The sequence below is a fragment of the Caloenas nicobarica genome, chromosome 11, assembly GCF_036013445.1.
Source record: "Caloenas nicobarica isolate bCalNic1 chromosome 11, bCalNic1.hap1, whole genome shotgun sequence".
In the NCBI taxonomy this organism is placed as follows: Eukaryota; Metazoa; Chordata; class Aves; order Columbiformes; family Columbidae; genus Caloenas; species Caloenas nicobarica.
Genome location: NC_088255.1, coordinates 1,720,938 through 1,739,183, shown reverse-complemented (window position 1 = coordinate 1,739,183; position 18,246 = coordinate 1,720,938). Strand labels below are relative to the sequence as shown.

Genomic DNA, 18,246 nt, shown 5'->3' with positions numbered 1-18,246 from the left:
TTTAAGAGGTGAGAGCAACAACAGGTGGAGAACAGAGTCCAAGGTGGGCAAGACATATACAACATATTTTAGAAAATAAAGCTACTTCCCACCCACATGCCTGAATTAAACCAGACTTGGGAAGCTGAACGATACTTACCCATGGCAAGTGTCACAGGACTTGCTGCTGTCCTAATGATTTTGGAAGAAGCCACTGGCCATTTTTACCTCACAGCTCATAACGGCAAGCAGCAGTTAACTCACATCACCCAGACAATTTCAGCACCAAGAGGTGGCTTTTGGATCTTTCCCTCTCCTATCCCCATGTTCAAAAACTCACGGGAAATCTTCCTTTGCTACTTCTCTGCTAAGATCACAACTCTTGTCTTTTCCTCCCATCATAAACGAGATTTTTCTGAACACGTGCATAGGTTTGTTGATATATTTTGCAACTCCACCGAGTACTGCACAGCATCCTGAAGAGCTACATGACAAACACTACGCTCCCCGCTATAAATAACAAGCCGTGCCAGTTTGCAACACAGCTCAAACATGACGATATACTCAAACTTTTTGCAGAGCTCCAGGCATTTAAATATGTATTACCAGTGTTTTGGATATTACAAAGAGAGTTAAGATGCCATGTTTCAAACGATTAAATCGCACTGTCAGCAGATGTTTCTGAATCCTCATTTAAGCCCAGTCTCAAGTTGCCCAGTCCATTCTATTCCTTCCTCCGCTACCTTTTGGTAACAAAATCCAACAAGCGGCAGAGAGTTACTTTCACATACACACTTGCAAATCCAGCAGCTGGATAGGACGCATATTTAACAAGAGAATACTAAAATACTGAGAGAAATTGCCATTTTTTTCTGGGAAAGAATCAGGCATTGAATAGTTCTATTGTTAAAATAGAACAGAAAAGCAGGACATTTCATCTTGCCTTAAAATTTCACAATGACTGGCCCTTGACTGTCATTTCACATGGCAAAACCCAAAAGGGCTACAACTTAATAGTGCCCAGACCCACTTATACTCACAAATGACAGTAGCAACAGTTAATCTCATGTGAGCCCCACAAAATTAAAGAAAACTCTGAGACCTGCTTCACCAAACTTTTGTGCTCCCTCACATCATTCTCAGGTTAGGCTCACAAACAGATTCAGCCTTTTTGATTGTTTCTGAAAACTGTACTGCACTGCTTTTTAAAGACTACTCATAGAAGGGCTCTTCATATTATTTATGTCTTTAATGGATGCTTGATATATTCATGAAGGTAAGCACTCAAAAGCAAGAAACCTTGATTTCAGTACACAGATTATTAAGTACCTACGTTTCTGTTGACAGAAATGGGAAGCTACCTACCAGCCTGTTTCTGAAAATAATGCCATTGCTTTATCGCTCATTCATGGCTTCCCAGTCTCGCCTTTAATATCTAGTCGTTGCAATAAATCGTGCTCTCCTATCTGGCACAGACGTACTCTGAAAGGTTTGCCAACCCATAGAACAGTGTTTTTCAATAACCGGCTTCAAACACATACAGAAAAAGCAACAGGGGCTTCTATCCTTTTCACGTGCCCCCGCTGTAACAGTTGCCTTCAGGAAGAGCAGCTAAAATGCAGCAGGGATCTATTTGTACCATAATATTCATGATTTCAAACAGGTTTATTTGTCTTCCATTTAGGTACCTGTTACAGCTCGGTGCCTGCAAAGAGAGACAGGGAGTGTTACCAGCCTCTCCCAGCACCACGCTACATAGTCTGAGCTCTAGCTCTAATACGACAAAGAATGATAAAAAGTGCTGAAAAGGTTCCATTAGTTACTGGTTTACAATTATGAAGGCATCCTTTCCTCAACACATGGTTTAAATAACTCATTCCCGGCTCCAGCTATTAACTGTTTTCTTTCCTCCTACTTCCTCAGCATCTCTCATGGCAATTCTCAGGCAAATTAAATGTTTGGTGACACTACACAGCTCTTCTGACCAGAGCATTCACTTAACTAATAAGAAAACAATTCTGCTCAGGTGAAGCGGGCTACGTCTCACTTGAGTTCTGCTGAGCTGCTTCTGTAGTATTTACAATAGAAGAAATAGATTAACTTTAATCATCAAAATGAACAAGGTGATAGGATTTTTAAATTCAAACACAATCTCAAGAGCAAACAAACCATGCACCTCTCCGCATACAGTACCAAGGCTGCTCGGCAAATCTGTGCTTTAAAAATAGCCTCTATACTTCCAATTTTGAAGCCTCTCATTCCTAGAATTTACTTGTATTTGACTGCTGTTCAAAACTATTTCAGTTTCTGTATATGCTGTACGTCCTGCCTTATCTATCACTGCTTGCCCAGGCTGCCCCTTGCTCTCTCTTCCACTTCTGCGAATTACAGACCATAAAAATCAGGTCTGTCCTTCGCCTTGGTAGTTGCCAGCAAGCTGCAAACTTTGCTCCTGTTTAGGTCTGTACACAAACTCACTTCCCTCTACAGGGCTTAAGCCTTTGAGTTATACCAAATATTACAACTCACGGGTTTAAAGTGTTTTATCAACAAGTTTAAACACGATAAAAGTGAACCAAGAGCACCTTACCATTATTGTTCCTCCTGTCTGGGTTCGTAGAGGTTTCAAAACTTTCCTCTGAACAACGAAATTGGGAAGAAAGGCGACCGGTGGGATTTCTGTGATTGTAGCCACAACAAAGGACCACTACAAGGGGGAAAAAAGTTGCAGTTAATGAAGTCTATCTTAATGATGACATTTAGACCTCATATTGGTTGCTATTTACTGAAGAGGAGCTCACAGGTCCTTAGCAAGATTTTTAATATTTTTAGGCGGAGGTGACAACAATCATCCCTATCAGTAACCTCCAAATAGGTTCATCCTGAAGTTGTTAACTATGAGAATCATCTCCTTCCATCAGCGTCACTAGGGTTTTCAGATTTTTAGTATCAAATGGTAACAAAGCAGCTATTTTTCAGCAAGTTAGTATTTCAGAATATCTAATATCCCTGGGACCGCGAGGAAGAATTGTAAAATGTCCTTCAGCAGTATTAATAGCAACTTGATATATTGTTGAAACCTAAAATATCTTCTCCTGTGTTGAGTTAAAAGGATATACCAAGGAAAAAGGAAAAACAACTCAAATAAGAAGTTCAAATACTTAAGTGAACGCACAGTGGAAATTTTTAGCATGGAGAACTGATTAAAATATATTTAGCATATTAAACACTTCTGGAAAATGTTTCAAGGAAACATTCTGTTAAAAAGTCATATCAACAAGAATATGATTTGAAGGTTAGAACACAAAATATTTGCAATATGTAAATGCTTTTTTTGCAAACACATATAGATCACTTCAAAGAACTTCTACTAACATGGCTGCCAGCGATAACACTCCTAAATATATTTCAAAGCATAAGTCACAAGCAAGAATTTACCTCTTCATCCAGTAAGGAAACATTCGGGTACTGAGAACTGCAGATTTGACACCCTGTACAAAGACTCTGAATAGATCTCATTTTCTCCAACATGAAGAAACCTGAGCAGACTCAGTAAATCTACTGCCTGATCACTGTCCGCTCTGTTCACACAGGACAGGACGTACAAGCGGTCAATGGGAACCACAGACAATCACAGCCCAACTTCAGGGTCCTCCGATATTCAGAAAAAAACTTCAGCTTCCCAGTTACCAGTGTTCCAAACACAAAGCACCGCTGGGTAGGCTGCAGGGGCAGCATCGCTCAATGTTCTTGAGTACTAAATACAGCTTGTCACCAGCTCATTTTAAGCTCTCACAGCTTTTATATTTCTAAGACGATACCCTATTACCATACTGTCAGTTCTCCGTCATTAACAAAGTGCTTTAATTATTTTGTAACGCTGTCACTCTTGACAAAGTCCTTTTGCAAGACATTTTTGCTTTTAAACAAGCATAATGTAAAAACCTAGATTCCATCCTGTTCTTCTAAAATGGAATTGAAAAGGCCACATTTGGCTAAAATAAATTTTAATCCCTAATGCGAATGATAATCACGAAATTTCAGAAAACAATTTCAAAAAATGTCAAAAATTATCTCAAGGGGAAGAAGCAGGACCAATAAGACTCAACACATACACTGCTACAGGTTTTTAAGGGAATGCAAGAAATCCATACATTGTATGAGCAAAGAGCAGGCAAAGCCCAGAGACATTCACTGCTCCAGACTTGGTCCTTTCCTGTGTTTATGTCATTCCAAACACCCGGGGAAATGTCACTTGGCTGTGAGGAAAGTCTGGGGGCTCAAGAATGTAACTATAATGAAAATGCTTCTCAAAAACCACCACGATGATAACTGAGAAATATATTGCCTTGAACTGTGGATGGTTTTGTGCTTTCTCTCTTCAACATGCTAGTTTTGTTCTCCAACGTTTTCTGTAATAAATGCTCAGAACAGCTGTGTATATACTCAGAAATCAAAAGAATTGTTTTCATATAAATGTATACTTTTTCATCTTGTAAAAATAAAAAACTATTTTGAACAGGTGAGGACTACATGAATTATGTTTTCCAGGCTGTCAGTTGGCTTCCTGTCCTGGTTTTGTTAAAAACAAAACCAATTTCTCTTTTAGTGAGTTTTCCTTTCAGCTAAGTTCTTCTAAGTAACTGCACTTTCCTGAAGTTGGCTGCATGTTTTTGCAGACAGGACTTGATAAACAGAAGCAATGGTATGCAAGGTCACTTATAAAAATGCACGTACCATAAGTAAAAGGGGCGTACTTGCACGGAGGGGCGAACAGAACAGGTGACCAAAATTGACCAAGTAAGTATTTCATCCCATCCAGGTAATACATCCTATAAAAGTGGGAGATGGCGACGGTCTCACTCTCTTTGACCATGGCTGGCATCTGAAGAGGATCCTGCCTGTCGTCCCTGGTTCCAGACCCTGCATCCCTGAATCCAGTTCCAGTTTGCTGCAGAGTCCAGCCCAGGACTTCCGGGTGCCCGCCCTCCAGCAGCTGGAACAGCGCCCAGCCAGGAAATTCAAGACTGGTTTTGTATATTTATATATTATTTTCTCTATTTTATTAGTAAAGCTTTTTTAACTTTTTTCCAACTAACAAGCCTCTCTCTCTTTTCTTCCTATTCTCTTTCCTTAGTGGGGGGGGAAAGGGGCCTAACAGAGAACACCTGCCATGGTTTGTCGCCCTGCAATAAACGTTGACACTTCCACAACAACATATTAGTTTCCTTTGAGAGGGCACAAACCCTTCTTTTTTTTCTGATTAAATCACTAGTTTTTGCATTCAGATTGCACCTATCAGAATATCACCGGTTATCATTTCTACCAAAGATACTAGTTCGCACTCAGCCATCATCAAATTACTGATTCTCTAGTAAAGTTTGGTAGACATTTAACTGTGTAACTTAAATTAAAACTTGGTCTGGATTCAGGGAAGAGTAATAATCATACATAAACACAATTCAATAACATGCCTTCACTTCTTAGTTATCAACTCCATTTAACTCTTTATTTCTATTGCTAATATCGAAGTTTTAAAGATTATTTACCTTCCTGTGTTTTGGATAAATATTTCAACATATGAGTTTAAGTTTCAATTTTTGAAAAATTTCACTGTTTTCTTAAAAGGAGTAAACACGTCAGGTTAACCCTTACCAGGTGTATTTTCCTTTAATACACATCTCCTACCAAATTAAGTACTGGGCAATATGGAACGTGGGTAAGTGTAACACTATACCAGGATGTTATGACAAAAAACACCACCCCAAAACAAAACAAAAAACCCCAAACAACTTCAAGAGTTGTTAGTTTTCCTTGATTAAGCCCAAACTCTATAATAACATATACATTTAATGAGGATATTCTTGCAGGACTTCACTTAGAAAGTATTATTCCTACTAATTTGAGTTCCTTAACTATAAAAACTTCTCAGGAAGGTTAAATGACTTGACAAATATTTCAAATTATTAGCATTCGAGGACTAAAAGTTACACTGAAAAACTACTATTAGGAAGATAAAGGTGAAGTAGTTGTTTTTATGCTGATACATCCTCGATTAATGCAAACAGCACATTAATGATCAAAACCAATCTCCAATGTCCTGCCTTTTATGTTATGCATTCATTGCCTTCCAGCATTTTAAAATAGCCGACAACACATCAAATTTTTTTTTAAAAAGGCAATTTTATTCTTTAATATCTAAATTTAAACTGTGTTTAAATCTTATTGATAAGTTCCTCTAGCCAGTCCCAGCTTGAAGGGAAAATTCACGGACTTACAAATCTAACATCAAACAACTAACGCGATTTATATTTAGAAACTTGCCTGGGACAAAGCTCTTCGGGTCCACCTTCAGTAGATAAAGAAATTATGTTTTTAGCTTGAATTAACATAGATAAAATCATAAAGCAGTGCAAGAAGCTTGCAATTTTCACAAAAGTTTCTAGGTCAAGAAACAAACATACTATTATGATCAGGAGTAAGATATTGCACTGGTAGAAACTGATGATAACCAGATGACACACCCAAGAAAACCAACCAGCCAAACAATAATTTTGGTGCATCAGTCTCCCAACTAGTAAGTTGGAAATATTAAAAGGAAAGAAGCACAACACTGTTAACCAAATGCCACCTTATCCTTTCCTTTGAGAGGCCTAATAGTTGTTGTAGCTGCAAAGAACACTCTACAGCACCCATGCAAGGGTGGAGATACCGAAACCTGTCACACCTTGTTCCCCGAGCCTGAGTCTTCTTGTTCAATGCTCTCTCCAACTATCATCACCTTTAAAATAACATATTTTTTTACATTCCTACGCATTTCTACCTGACACATCAACATTTAAGCGAAAATTTAGGTGAAGAGGATCAAATTCATGTACCTGCTCTTGTGACCTTTTAAATGAACATTCTACAGCAAAATCCATTATGTGTTTCACCGATGAAGTTTGCAAAAGCTGAGCAAGGAAAAAGCAGAATGTAGGGAGCAGAGACAAGGGGTGACAGCACAAGAACTGCATGAACTGAGGAACAAGACGGGGGAATTTTAAGCACTTCTGCAGGTGTCCATCTCATCCAAACCAAATGGCAGGTTTCCAGCTCTGTGTGTGACCGTTGGTGACTCGGCAGCTGGAAACTCGTGCTTTGGGTTTGGATGAAACGGGCACCTACAGAAGTTTACTTTTCTAATAAAGTGATTAACTTTTATTTTTACACGTACATAATTTGCAGATACATAAAGCAGATCAAAATTTCCAAGTTCAGTTGCTGGATCACCTGTTTCAGATCACTTTCAGAGAGCACATCTTGCATTCCACGGACACACAAGCATTATCCTCACATTTGCATTTCAGTATTCGCTCACATGTTATCACAGAACCTCTCACAGATAAAAATGGTTCAAGTGAACGGCTTACAGGTCTGACGCTAGCTTTAACCGCATTGCCTATCTCCTTCCAAAATTTCGGAATGCTGCTATGCAGGAAGCTCATTATTTCATATAACACCAGAAAAAGGCAGTAAGTGGAAAAGTACTGCAAGCAAATGATCCAAAGTCCAGTCACTACCCTAGAGACCTAAATTCTTCAAAGGAATATCTGAGAAGGAATCACCTCAATTCAAAAGGTCGAATTTTGTTTTAAGGGCTAAAGCAGGGAAACAGAGACTGTTCCTTCCAATGCAGAATTGATTTCCACAACCCTGTTATCTCCTTCACACATACCATTTTGTTTCCCTTCGGCCAACCCCCAGCCATGTTCTTCAGCTGCCGCTATGACACCAACCACCATCTCTTTTTACCACTGTATGGAATTTCCCACCAAGTCCAGGCCTGAATTTTAAACGAAGAATACTCAAGTGATGCACCATTCTGAGAGACCCAGGAATTCCCAGAAACACAAGCGCTTCTGCAGTCTTCAGAGCCGATATCACATAAAACTATGCCATGTATTGGCAGACCTGTATTTGTCTGGATTTACCAAAAAAATAGCACAGCAAACCCCGGATAAGGCCATATAGAGGAAACCCAGGGCCTTATTATGTCTAGCCACGTTATCTTTCATTGGCAACTAAGCACTTTTCCTTGCTTGGCAGGAATTTGCTGGCATGACCAATACAACATCTTCCAGTTTCTATGGTTGCTGGAAACATTCTCTCAAGAAAAGGGGCATGAGAGATACACAGTTAATGACATCTGAATGCACAGGACAACACTGGTTTTGAACACCAACACACAAGTTACACAGACAAGTCCCTGTGAAGTCATCTTGTAGGTACTAAAAATACTATTACGGTAGTGCAAACTGAGCTATGCACATCGCACCCTGCTGCAAAGAAGTGATTCAGCAAGAAGAGGTGGGTGGTTCTATGGAATTGAAAGCTCAATATCAAAAAAAGCTGCAAGAAGATCAAATCTAACGATGTATAAAATTGCATGTAACTTCATAGCACAGAACGAAGAAGTGTAAGAGAACTCAGAAAAGCAGTAAGAGAGAAGGTTCACACAAATAATAGACCCCTTACACAGAAAAATAAAACATTCCAGAAATAGCAACACAAGGACTCTTTCACTGTGGAAGGGCAAAGATGACTCAAAATAACTTCTTTTGAATTATGAAATGGAAGATTATTTCTCATGCAAATCCCTTCTCTGCCCTCCAAGTAAAGAGGTGCAAAATCAAAGCAATGTCACCTGTGCTCATAAAGCAATCCTCACATTAAAAAGCATCCAATAAAGTACTCCATTTTGGTGCTCTCCAATGTATTTTCAATTTGAGAACGATATTTTACTAGAGTAAATCAAAACTTACCCTTTTGAAGATCAAAACCTGCGTACTAAAGAGAATATAATTTGCATCTCAAAAATTAAAATATTCCTTATGTTCATTTAACTTTGCTAAAATATTTCAGGTCGTCTATATAAAGTGGTAGACACTCTTTCCACTTCAACCCCTCTATAGTGTGAATTCCCTACCATTTCTATGTTTTTCTTTCAGTATTCTCAACGACAACATTGAATTAAAAACATACCATCCTACAATCTGTAAAAGTCGATTCTATAACAAATCTAATAGGATCTCTGTTGCCGTTGACACTAATTCTAGACACTTCGCTTGAAAAACACATTAATAAGTACAGCACCTTTAATTTATTAAGGTAGCGCCTTGTGTGAACGACCAAGAGATCTTCATCAGTAGCTTCCCGTGCCTGCACAATCAAGTCATCTGCAATTAGTTTTTCTTCTGAAACAGGAGAAAAATAAGAATTGGCATTGTATACCATCACTTAATTTTCCATATTCCCCCCGCCAAAGCAGCTACTTGGACCTTGATGTAATAACTTCACCTGTAATGTAAATCACCGAAAGAACTTCTGTTTACTCAGTGCTTGCAAATTTTCCGAATACATACTTTCTGTACACGTAACCTATTAAGATAGTGTGTATATGATAAATATTGTTTACAGAAAGTTGTGTAATCATGGTACCTTCTTGTTTAAACTGCAAGAAAAGACTGGTAGTGATGGAGGATGGACAGACGCAAAACGATCCTTACAGTCTAGGGCTTGATATACTGAGGAAGTCTTTGTGCTCATACCATCAACTATTCACCACTCTTTAACGTGCTTTAAGAAATTCCACATTTGCTACTAGTCTTTAATTCCCTAAATCAGGGGAGAGCAACAAAAAAAAAAATCTAAACAAAATAACTGCTTTGATGCTCATGGAAGCAAATGCTAATATTTAATTAGGATATTTGTCATACCCCACTTCCATTTAATTTCAAGAAATACCAGCGACCAGCTATTAAATCTTCTCCTTAGAGACCAAAAGATAGTTTATTTAAAAAAACCTACTCTTCCAAAAGCAAGTTACAAAATATCACTCCAAGGTTTCAGAAAGCGATCAAAGACAATACATTCGAATGCATACATCTGGATATACTTGCCAAGAACTTCAAGTTAGGATCAACTAAAAAAGCCAAGCAGTGCAGATAAACAACGTTGCTTTGCATATGATCACTATAAACAACAAATATAAGGCACTGAGCTGATCTTCCCAGATAAATTTTGATATTTAATCGCTGCACAGCTGCGGTCTTCTAAGACAGTACCTTTTCTTCAATATATACTTGGAGGTGGAAGAAAACAACTCACAAATGTGAGAGATTTCGTTCTGAAGTGTTATACAAGAACAGCACCTGCAACAATATTTGTCTTGGCAAGCTTGTGCTTCTCCTGACTGCGGCCTGAGGAACATTTCATTCATTCGTGTGTCAGACGGAAAGCCAAGCTGCTAACAGTGTCATCTGGAAGAACAAGGTAAGTGCAGGATTTTCAGTGGTGATTTTCTAGAAGCTGACAGGGAACAGTGGAGATCAGCTGCTGCCAGGAGTGGCTACAGAGACAGAGAAAACCGGGAGCACCCCGGGGTATCCTGTGGCTTCTTTCTGCTTTGCAAAGCAAGGAGAGTTGAAGTGACTGGAAAAACTAATTTTCTGCAAAAGACTGAGAGTAAAGAGTGGACACTTGACAGAGGAAAGAGCTAGAGGAAAAGACTTTATATGAAGGAGGAGGAGAAAGGCAAAGATTTTGATTAATTAAGAAAAAAGTCATGAAATTTAAAACAATTATTTAAGGTTGATAGAGGGAAGAGCCAAAACTCAATTACTAGAAGAAGAGTTTAACCCTGGTTAAATGAATACAAGGCAGCCTAAAGTCGGAAGGCCAACACTTAACTGCAAAAGATCATCAGCTGAAGGAAACATTAGGAGCATATAAACGCAAGAGGCCTGGCCCTTGGACAGCCTTTGTCTTGGCAAGAGAAGAAATTTAAAAAAAAAAAAACCACACACACACCTTAAAACTTTAGATGGAGAGATACCAAGATTTTATAGGTCCTGATCCTAACCTTGGTTCTTACGTTCATATTTCCTTAATGTACTTCTGCCTATATCTTCCACTTTGTTTAAAAAGCAATAATGAGCACCATCGCAAAAGGTCACCAGAGGCGCCTCCCAGAGCTCTTCCCAAACACTATCATAATAACGTCATGAAGTTGATAAAGAATGGATTTACAGAAGCTGCGCTGATCTCTCAGCCTGAAAAGTGCCTTTTGCCAGCAGACTGCCTGCAGCTGCAGTTGAGTAACTAAGCTACACCCTGCAGCAAGGCAGTCATTAGCACCTCTAGTTACCAAAGCCATAAGGAATGTCCCAGTTCTCCTTACACCAGGTGTAGCAATGGAACCACAAAGCTAAGGAAGCCAAATACAGCACTCATAAACCGTAATTCGGGTCTTGCAAGCCAAACCATCTGTAAGCTTGCAGATAACACAGGAAGGATTTTCCACTCGTCACTACAAAACTGAAGCCTGGGTTCTGTTTTAGATCCAAGCTTGGCCCTCAAAAGAAGAAACTGGAACCACAAACAGCAGCTATCCTCAAGAGGAAACTTAAAGGAAATATTGTTCTCGTACGTTAGTCTAGAACTGAAAGTGTTGGAATCATCAAAAATCAGTTGAGTATCAAGACACAGCACGCTGAGCTACGTCCACAAGGCTCCAGTATTCTGCATCTGACTTGAGCCAGGCTGGACGTCGAGATCCTGGTGCTCACTTCAGAGGTGGAAACAGTTCTCAAATACCCAACGTGAACGTTTCCTGTAAAGGCCAAGCAAGGAAATTCTGCTCACTTCATGCTTTCATTCAAATTGCAAAGGCCAGAAATATTTAAGGTGGTTTAAGACATTGCTATGCTCATGCTTCTCCTCACTCCTTTTTACTCATAGTTTTGGGTCACACTGAAATGAGTCAAACTAGTTACTCTAACTAGTATTATTCACACCTCCAGGGAGAGCAAACCATTTAATGAGCTTAAAATTTCAATTGTATTTCATGAGTTTCACTCCGCACAGACACCACAACTGAGCCGAGACCAAAACTGTGGGTGTATTTAGTAGAGCGGGCTAGAACATACATTTTCAAAGGACTGTGAAACAAACCTTTGTATTAAAAAGTCCTAGTGTAGGATGTTTGCTCTAACACTGCCATTTCATCTTTTAAATATTTCACAGGCAAGAGATCCAACAATGTGTTATACACGGCACCCAACTCACCTCAGAAATCCTACAGTCAATTGAACTTGCTAAGATTTAAATCTGCAAATATACAAAAATACCGAAGTACTTCAAATATGATTAAAGAGTATAGCTTACATCTACACAGTGAGCAATGAAGATGTACAGTCACTATTATATTTGCAATTATTAATATAAGTCTACACTAACTACACCACTTCCATTAGCTTTAGTGCAAATGTTGGTTTAAGAGGTACCTTCTGTTATTTTACCTTTCAAGAAATTGATTACTTTTCCCCATTTCCCTGCATCAAATGGATGCAGTTTCTCAAGTCCCACGAACGTGATGTTGTAGTCTGGAGAATATACGATAGGCCAGCACGCTGCCGGGGCGTCCTCATACAGCGCGGTTCTGTGAGACCTTCAAAGGCAAAAAACAAACTAGTCACCGTTTTTAGCAGCTATTTGCAAAGTTGAATGTTTGTACTAAAAATCTCGAATTACAAATTAGAGTCCTTATTAATACCACGTTCACACTATGGTTCCTGACGATGCAATTTCCCATGGTTACTGAAGGAGAACTTGGCTGTTTAATTGCTCTTCAGCAGTAGGGTCAGGGAGAGCAACACCCCTCACTTCCCATCAGTACAGCGAAACTCTTGCACAAACCAGTAGTGGGGGAAAAAAAAGAAAAACTGAATATTGAAGAATGTACATTAATTATGTACACAAAGTTCATTGCAGACATTAACGAATGAAAACATTTGCTTCTCTTCCCTTTCCAAGCTTGTCAAGCAGCATCTCTACTTTAGAAGGTGCACCCAGTTTTACAGACAACATAACCTTCAACAAACACATTATAAGACTCACAGTTCAAAGTCTGTACCAAAACACAATTGAAGAAACCAAACCGCACTGCCCCTACACATGATGCTTCTAACAACGCAAGAGTGGAAAGATTTCTAGGATCCTTTCCTAGGAGCAACAGATTAATTTGTGACCAGCTCAGCAAAAGTAGAGAGGCTTGGGTTGTATCTGTGCAGCATTACAAGCGCAAGACGTACCCCCAACTTGAGACCTCACACCTGTAACCCTTAACCAACACTTTCCTTTACTCCTCCTCCAAATTCTTGGATTCTCCAAAACCCAACGGCACAGCCAGCTCAGAGCCTCCTTCACAACCCGCTCAGTGAGCAGAGGAGCGACGCTGGGCTCTGCATTTACAACCCCAGCCCCGGTGGGTTTGGTGTTGGGTGGACACCTGTGTGCACACCTGGGCTCGGAGGCGGCTCTGGGCTCACGCTCAGCCTGCTCCACCAGCCGGGGCCTCCCTCCCTCCCTCCCTCCCTCCCTGCCCTGCCCCAGCCCGGGTCACCGAGTCATGCCGGGACCTCTCTCGCTCCCCGAAATTCAGCTGAACTTTGCAAAGGGCTTTGCAACTCACTGCGCAGGGCAGAACGGCTCTTTGTCAGGTGAGCACCACCAACAGAAAGCCCCTTATTTCCAGCCTAAATATGTTCAAAAATACCCTTTTAAAGTCCAGTTGAAACAAAACAAAAAAAGCAAACACGCAGACAATGGATGTTTTTCAGCAGAGGCTGCACCCACGCACGGCCAGCGCCAGGGCTCCCGCCCCACGGGCCGCGGCTCCCCGGGCCCGGCCCCGCTCCTCCCCCGCCGCCAGGGCCTCGGCACCGCGGGGCTGGGCAAGGGGCGACTCCCGGGGCCTCCCCCGGCGCCCCCGCCCCGCTCACAGCGGACACCTCATGCCCGGGGCCGGCTCTGACCCCGGCTCCAGGCGCCTGAGATCTCCCACTTGCCAGGGTTGGCGCCGGCCGGGCGAAGCGGCGCTGCCGCAGCCCCAGGCCGCCCCCCCCGCCCCGCTCCCCGGGCGCACCTTGCGGGCAGGGGCGGGCCCCGCAGCCGGGCCGGCCTCCACCAGGCCCGGGCGCCGCCTCAGCCCCCAGCGCCGCGCCGGGCCCGTCCCCGTGGGTACTCACATCCCCCCGCCGCCCGCCGGAGCGGGCCAGGCCGCGCAGGGACCGCGGCGCCCCCGGCACGGCACCCGCCGCCCCGCCCCGCCGCGGGCGGAGACACCGAGGAGCGGGCGGGGCCCGGGAGCGCCGGGGCGGGGCTGCCCGGGCCCGGCTCGGGCCTGGTCCGGGGCCGGGGAGGCCGGGGCGGCCGGGCCGGGCAGAGCTGTCAGCGCTCCGCGGACACTGTGGCGGCCTGTGACGTGCGGGGATCCGCGCGGGGCCGGCAGCGGCCGCAGAGGCGGCTGGTCACGGAGCCGGGTCACGGGTGGGCCCGCGGGGCGGCGTTGAAACATCCAACCCCAGTCAGGGGTTCGTGTGGGACGGGATTTTATATCAAGGGCCTCGAAGCGATTGCACACAAACAGTATCTTTGGGTAGGAAAATAAGCTCCTCATTATAAAATACAATTAATGAGATACCACTAGGTGAAAAGACATTAGCAGGTGAGCAGCAGAATGAGGCAAACACAGGAGAAACAGTGATACCATGTAACTGAGCAGCAGAACTCCCACGGCTTTTGTCAGGTCAAGGTTCACCCCAGGAACACCATCCCTAAAGTCAGGCACGCAAGAAAAATAAGCTAGTTTCAAGTCAAAAGGCAAGTTCTAAGTGTACTTTACTAATCCTGCTTGAATATATACAAAAAACATTTCTTAACGCAGCTGTAAAGCTAAATCGATAATACCATCATTAAAAATGGTCCCTCAATAGCAGCGGTATCTATCAAACCAAGGATAAACTTTCTTGTGAGGAATAATGTCTGTTTATGAGAGTTCCAGATAAATGTCTTTCCTCTTAAAATATGCTGGCTTTGGCTTGGCATTCAGTTTTGATGGATGCCTGGACTTCACCTTGGTATTTATTTAGCAGCAGGAGACACTTATCCCAAGAAAACATTCTATCCTTTTGACATTATCTTTTAATTAACATTTCTTATTCTTCTGGCCCTTTGTGCACTTCCCTCAGTGTTAGTTCAGCATATCTGCTTTTTATTCCTTCTTCCTGACTGCTTAATGCTTGGTCCTTAATTAGAGACTGACTGTTTGGTTAACTAGATACAAATATAACGTGCTGTTACTTCATTTTCATTTCAGTTAGCTTTCAAACTTAAATTAAAAATAAACTTGCAGAGTGGTTTGCATATTTGTTGTAAATTGGTTTTCGTATGCGCTTTCCTGTTAGTCATTCTCATCTCAGCTATGACCCACACTTCTCCAAATGGGAAGTTTCCTTATTCACTTTTTTTATTCCCCCCAGGCCCCCAAAACACCTTTTCTGTGTAAGCGGCAGCGACGGGCTCTCTTGGAGGCACCTGAGAACGACCGCGCATGGTCAGACCGAGGCCTGAGCACTCTTGCTGGGGTAGGATTCTTTTTGTCTCCAGCAGAATAACAAATATGATCAAGACACATACCTGCTTCAGTGAGTTCTAATCGTCTCTTTACAGATTTGAAAAGCAGGGCAACAAGCATGAGCCAGCAGCAAATATGGGGAGATGACCTGAGTCTCTTAGGATAAAAGCACACGTAACAAGCAGAAAATAGTTACAGACCATACAGAACCCAGCCTTCTCCACATTTCTGGGAATCCTTCAAAATTAGGCCCCAAATACACCATAAAAGTGAGAAAACAGATGCATTACAGCCCAGCTTGTGCAGCGTACTGACATCGTTTGTCAAGCGATAGCTCTGTTTTCCCAAGACAAAGGAAATGTTTTCTCCTTACACCAATCCGCTTCTGTTGAGACAAAGTGCAACTTGAATGGTTTTGACAACGTTATGGATAACACCGGGTCCTGTGGGAAGGGAGTTCATTAATTGCTGCACACTTGAAAGCACAGACATATTGTTGTTATCATAAATAACCAGCAGCCTATTAGCTCTCAAGGTCTGGCCTGTTTAACGTGCTCTTCGTCATCCAGGAGATCATTTGTCTCGTGTTGAACATCACGAAAAGCACGTCTGGGAGGACAGGCTGCCTCCCAAAGAGAGAGGTAGACTGCTCCAGTTCGACATTGGTTCTGATAACAGCCCTGTCCTTCGGGGAGCTCTTTTTCAGGCTGTTTGTGTGACCGGTCTCTTTAAAATTCGGGATCCACTTGTGCAGATCCATTTGAAGATGGGTCCCTGAGTCTGAATTGCTGGCAAAACAATTCTTAGCAAACAGAAAAACAAGGCTGACTGATGTCCCATGTGAAAGAGACTGGCTGGTCAGGCCTGCCAGTCATTGTGCCGGTTTATTAAATCTGTTCAAGTCATTTGTTGCACCGTTCATTCTCTAGTGGAATGAGGGAATTTGGCAAAAGCCCTTCACCAGCTTCTCAACCTCCCATAGAACAGAAGATGCCTTCTTAGTTCTGATGTGCCCTGATGGTGCAATTACTTAAACAGGATTAATGGTGAAACACAATCAGGGTTTTTCCATATCAAGAAACAGTGAAGTTAGAGACAAAAGCCAGTGGCAGCAATTCATGATACTATAAACATTGGGACTATGGATCCAGTCATCCATAATCTATATCAATGATGTAAGCTTTGGGTCACCTGCCTCACCGTATGATGACAAATGAAGAGCTGATGCCACTTACGGTATTATTTTAACCTCTTAGAAACTTTCCAGTTCCTGCCTGGAGCTGGAACGATGTGAGAGTTGGAATAATCCCAGAAGGTTTGGTCAGGCCAGCCACAAGCAGCTGTCCTTCTCCTCCTCCTCCTCCTCATCTTCTTCCACACCGAGGCAGCTGAGCTACCACCAAAGTCTCACCCAGCTCTTGTCACCACAGCCTGTCCTCCGTAGAAAAAAAAGCTCTGTGCAAATCGGCTCATTTTGTTTCACTCGTGAGGTGCAAAATATCCTTCCTGAAAGGGCGAGACACGCTCAGGACTGAAATAAGAGCCACGTCACAAATAATTTCCTTTCAAACTACCTTGACTTGGAGGTTTTGAAACAGGTAACATGAAGAAATGTGCTACAGATAAAATCAGGGATGAAACACTGTTAAAGGAGCATATAGAAAAGGGATTTTTTAATTTACATTAGGACTGACTTTTCTTGTAAAAATGTTTAATGATAACTCATTACTTGAACTTCTAGAGAAATGTTAATTAGTGGTTTTCAATCAGAAAACAATACTTTGAGAGCCTGTGCTACTTTAATCTCTTTGATCCTGAGGGCTTTGATCTGCCCTGTGGTGACATGACTGAGATCAGGCTTTTACTTTCGTGGTGTGTAGAAAATGTGAAATTATCGATTCCTGTACTCCAGCAGAGAAGAAAAAGGTCTGTGCTTTTTAGAGCTCAGAAACTGATACAGTTTTCTTCCCTTGCTGTTGCTCAGAGCAGCTGGAAATGCAAGGCCTGAATATTCCTAAAGAAATCATTATTCTCCTCACAGTTTGATCTTCACTTTTATTAACCCAAGTCCTTCTCCCTTGCTGACTTACATCTCACAGAATTCCTCAGTTTTTAAAACAATAGAGCTTGATACCACTAACCGCTGCTTTGTGCTTTCAGTGTCACGCGATTTTCAGAACAAGACATGTAGGCTACTGCAACAGAATTCAGATTATACAGATCCCAGCAAGGGTTTATCTAAACCAGACTTGAAATGGCCTTTTCAAACTCCCTAGAGGGACTCAGCTTAAAGCCTTGTGCCGACAACCAGTGAAGGAAGCCACGAGACTTCATTTACTCTCATACACTGTAAACATCTGCAAGTTAATGGCAAAATGGAGAAGATGGTGTAGAGTACAAAGAGGTGTTTTCTGAAGCAAGAAGAGTTTTCAAAGAAGTGATTAATTTTGCAGGTCCCTCCAGAGGTGCAGCTCGCTTCTTAACCGGGTAAACACGAGCACAGGAGAGACACACAATTCATTAATAACATGCTCTCTAATACCTCAGATTTGTATCCCAGTTGATTTGTATCCATTCTCCCAAAGCATATTTATAAATGTATGTATGGCCTAGAATTTTGTAAATTCATTGCAAATTACAGAGACAACCTGAAGTCTAGTAATTTGTTACCTCTCAAAATAAACAGAGTTGTATATAACACATGCAGTTTTCATAATATTCAGTCCTAAGAACAACCAGATTCACAAAAAAACTGTTTTCATCTAATAATTGGCATGTTCAGCTGAGCGCATTTAGTTGACATTTGCTCT

At 41.9% G+C, this 18,246-nt stretch overlaps 1 protein-coding gene across 1 annotated transcript in view; it reads right to left on the bottom strand.

Moving 5' to 3' along the window:
- Positions 1-14,118, bottom strand: part of HDAC11 (histone deacetylase 11) — a 29,890-nt gene extending 15,772 nt beyond the window's left edge. The window contains exons 1-4 of the mRNA XM_065642633.1: positions 14,049-14,118; positions 12,321-12,469; positions 9,115-9,215; positions 2,570-2,686 (exon numbers count right to left, since the gene is read on the bottom strand). Coding sequence (XP_065498705.1) covers positions 2,570-2,686; positions 9,115-9,215; positions 12,321-12,469; positions 14,049-14,050 — 369 coding nt within the window. The 5' untranslated portion in view covers positions 14,051-14,118. The remainder of the gene's footprint in view (positions 1-2,569; positions 2,687-9,114; positions 9,216-12,320; positions 12,470-14,048) is intronic.
- Positions 14,119-18,246: the final 4,128 nt, after the last annotated feature.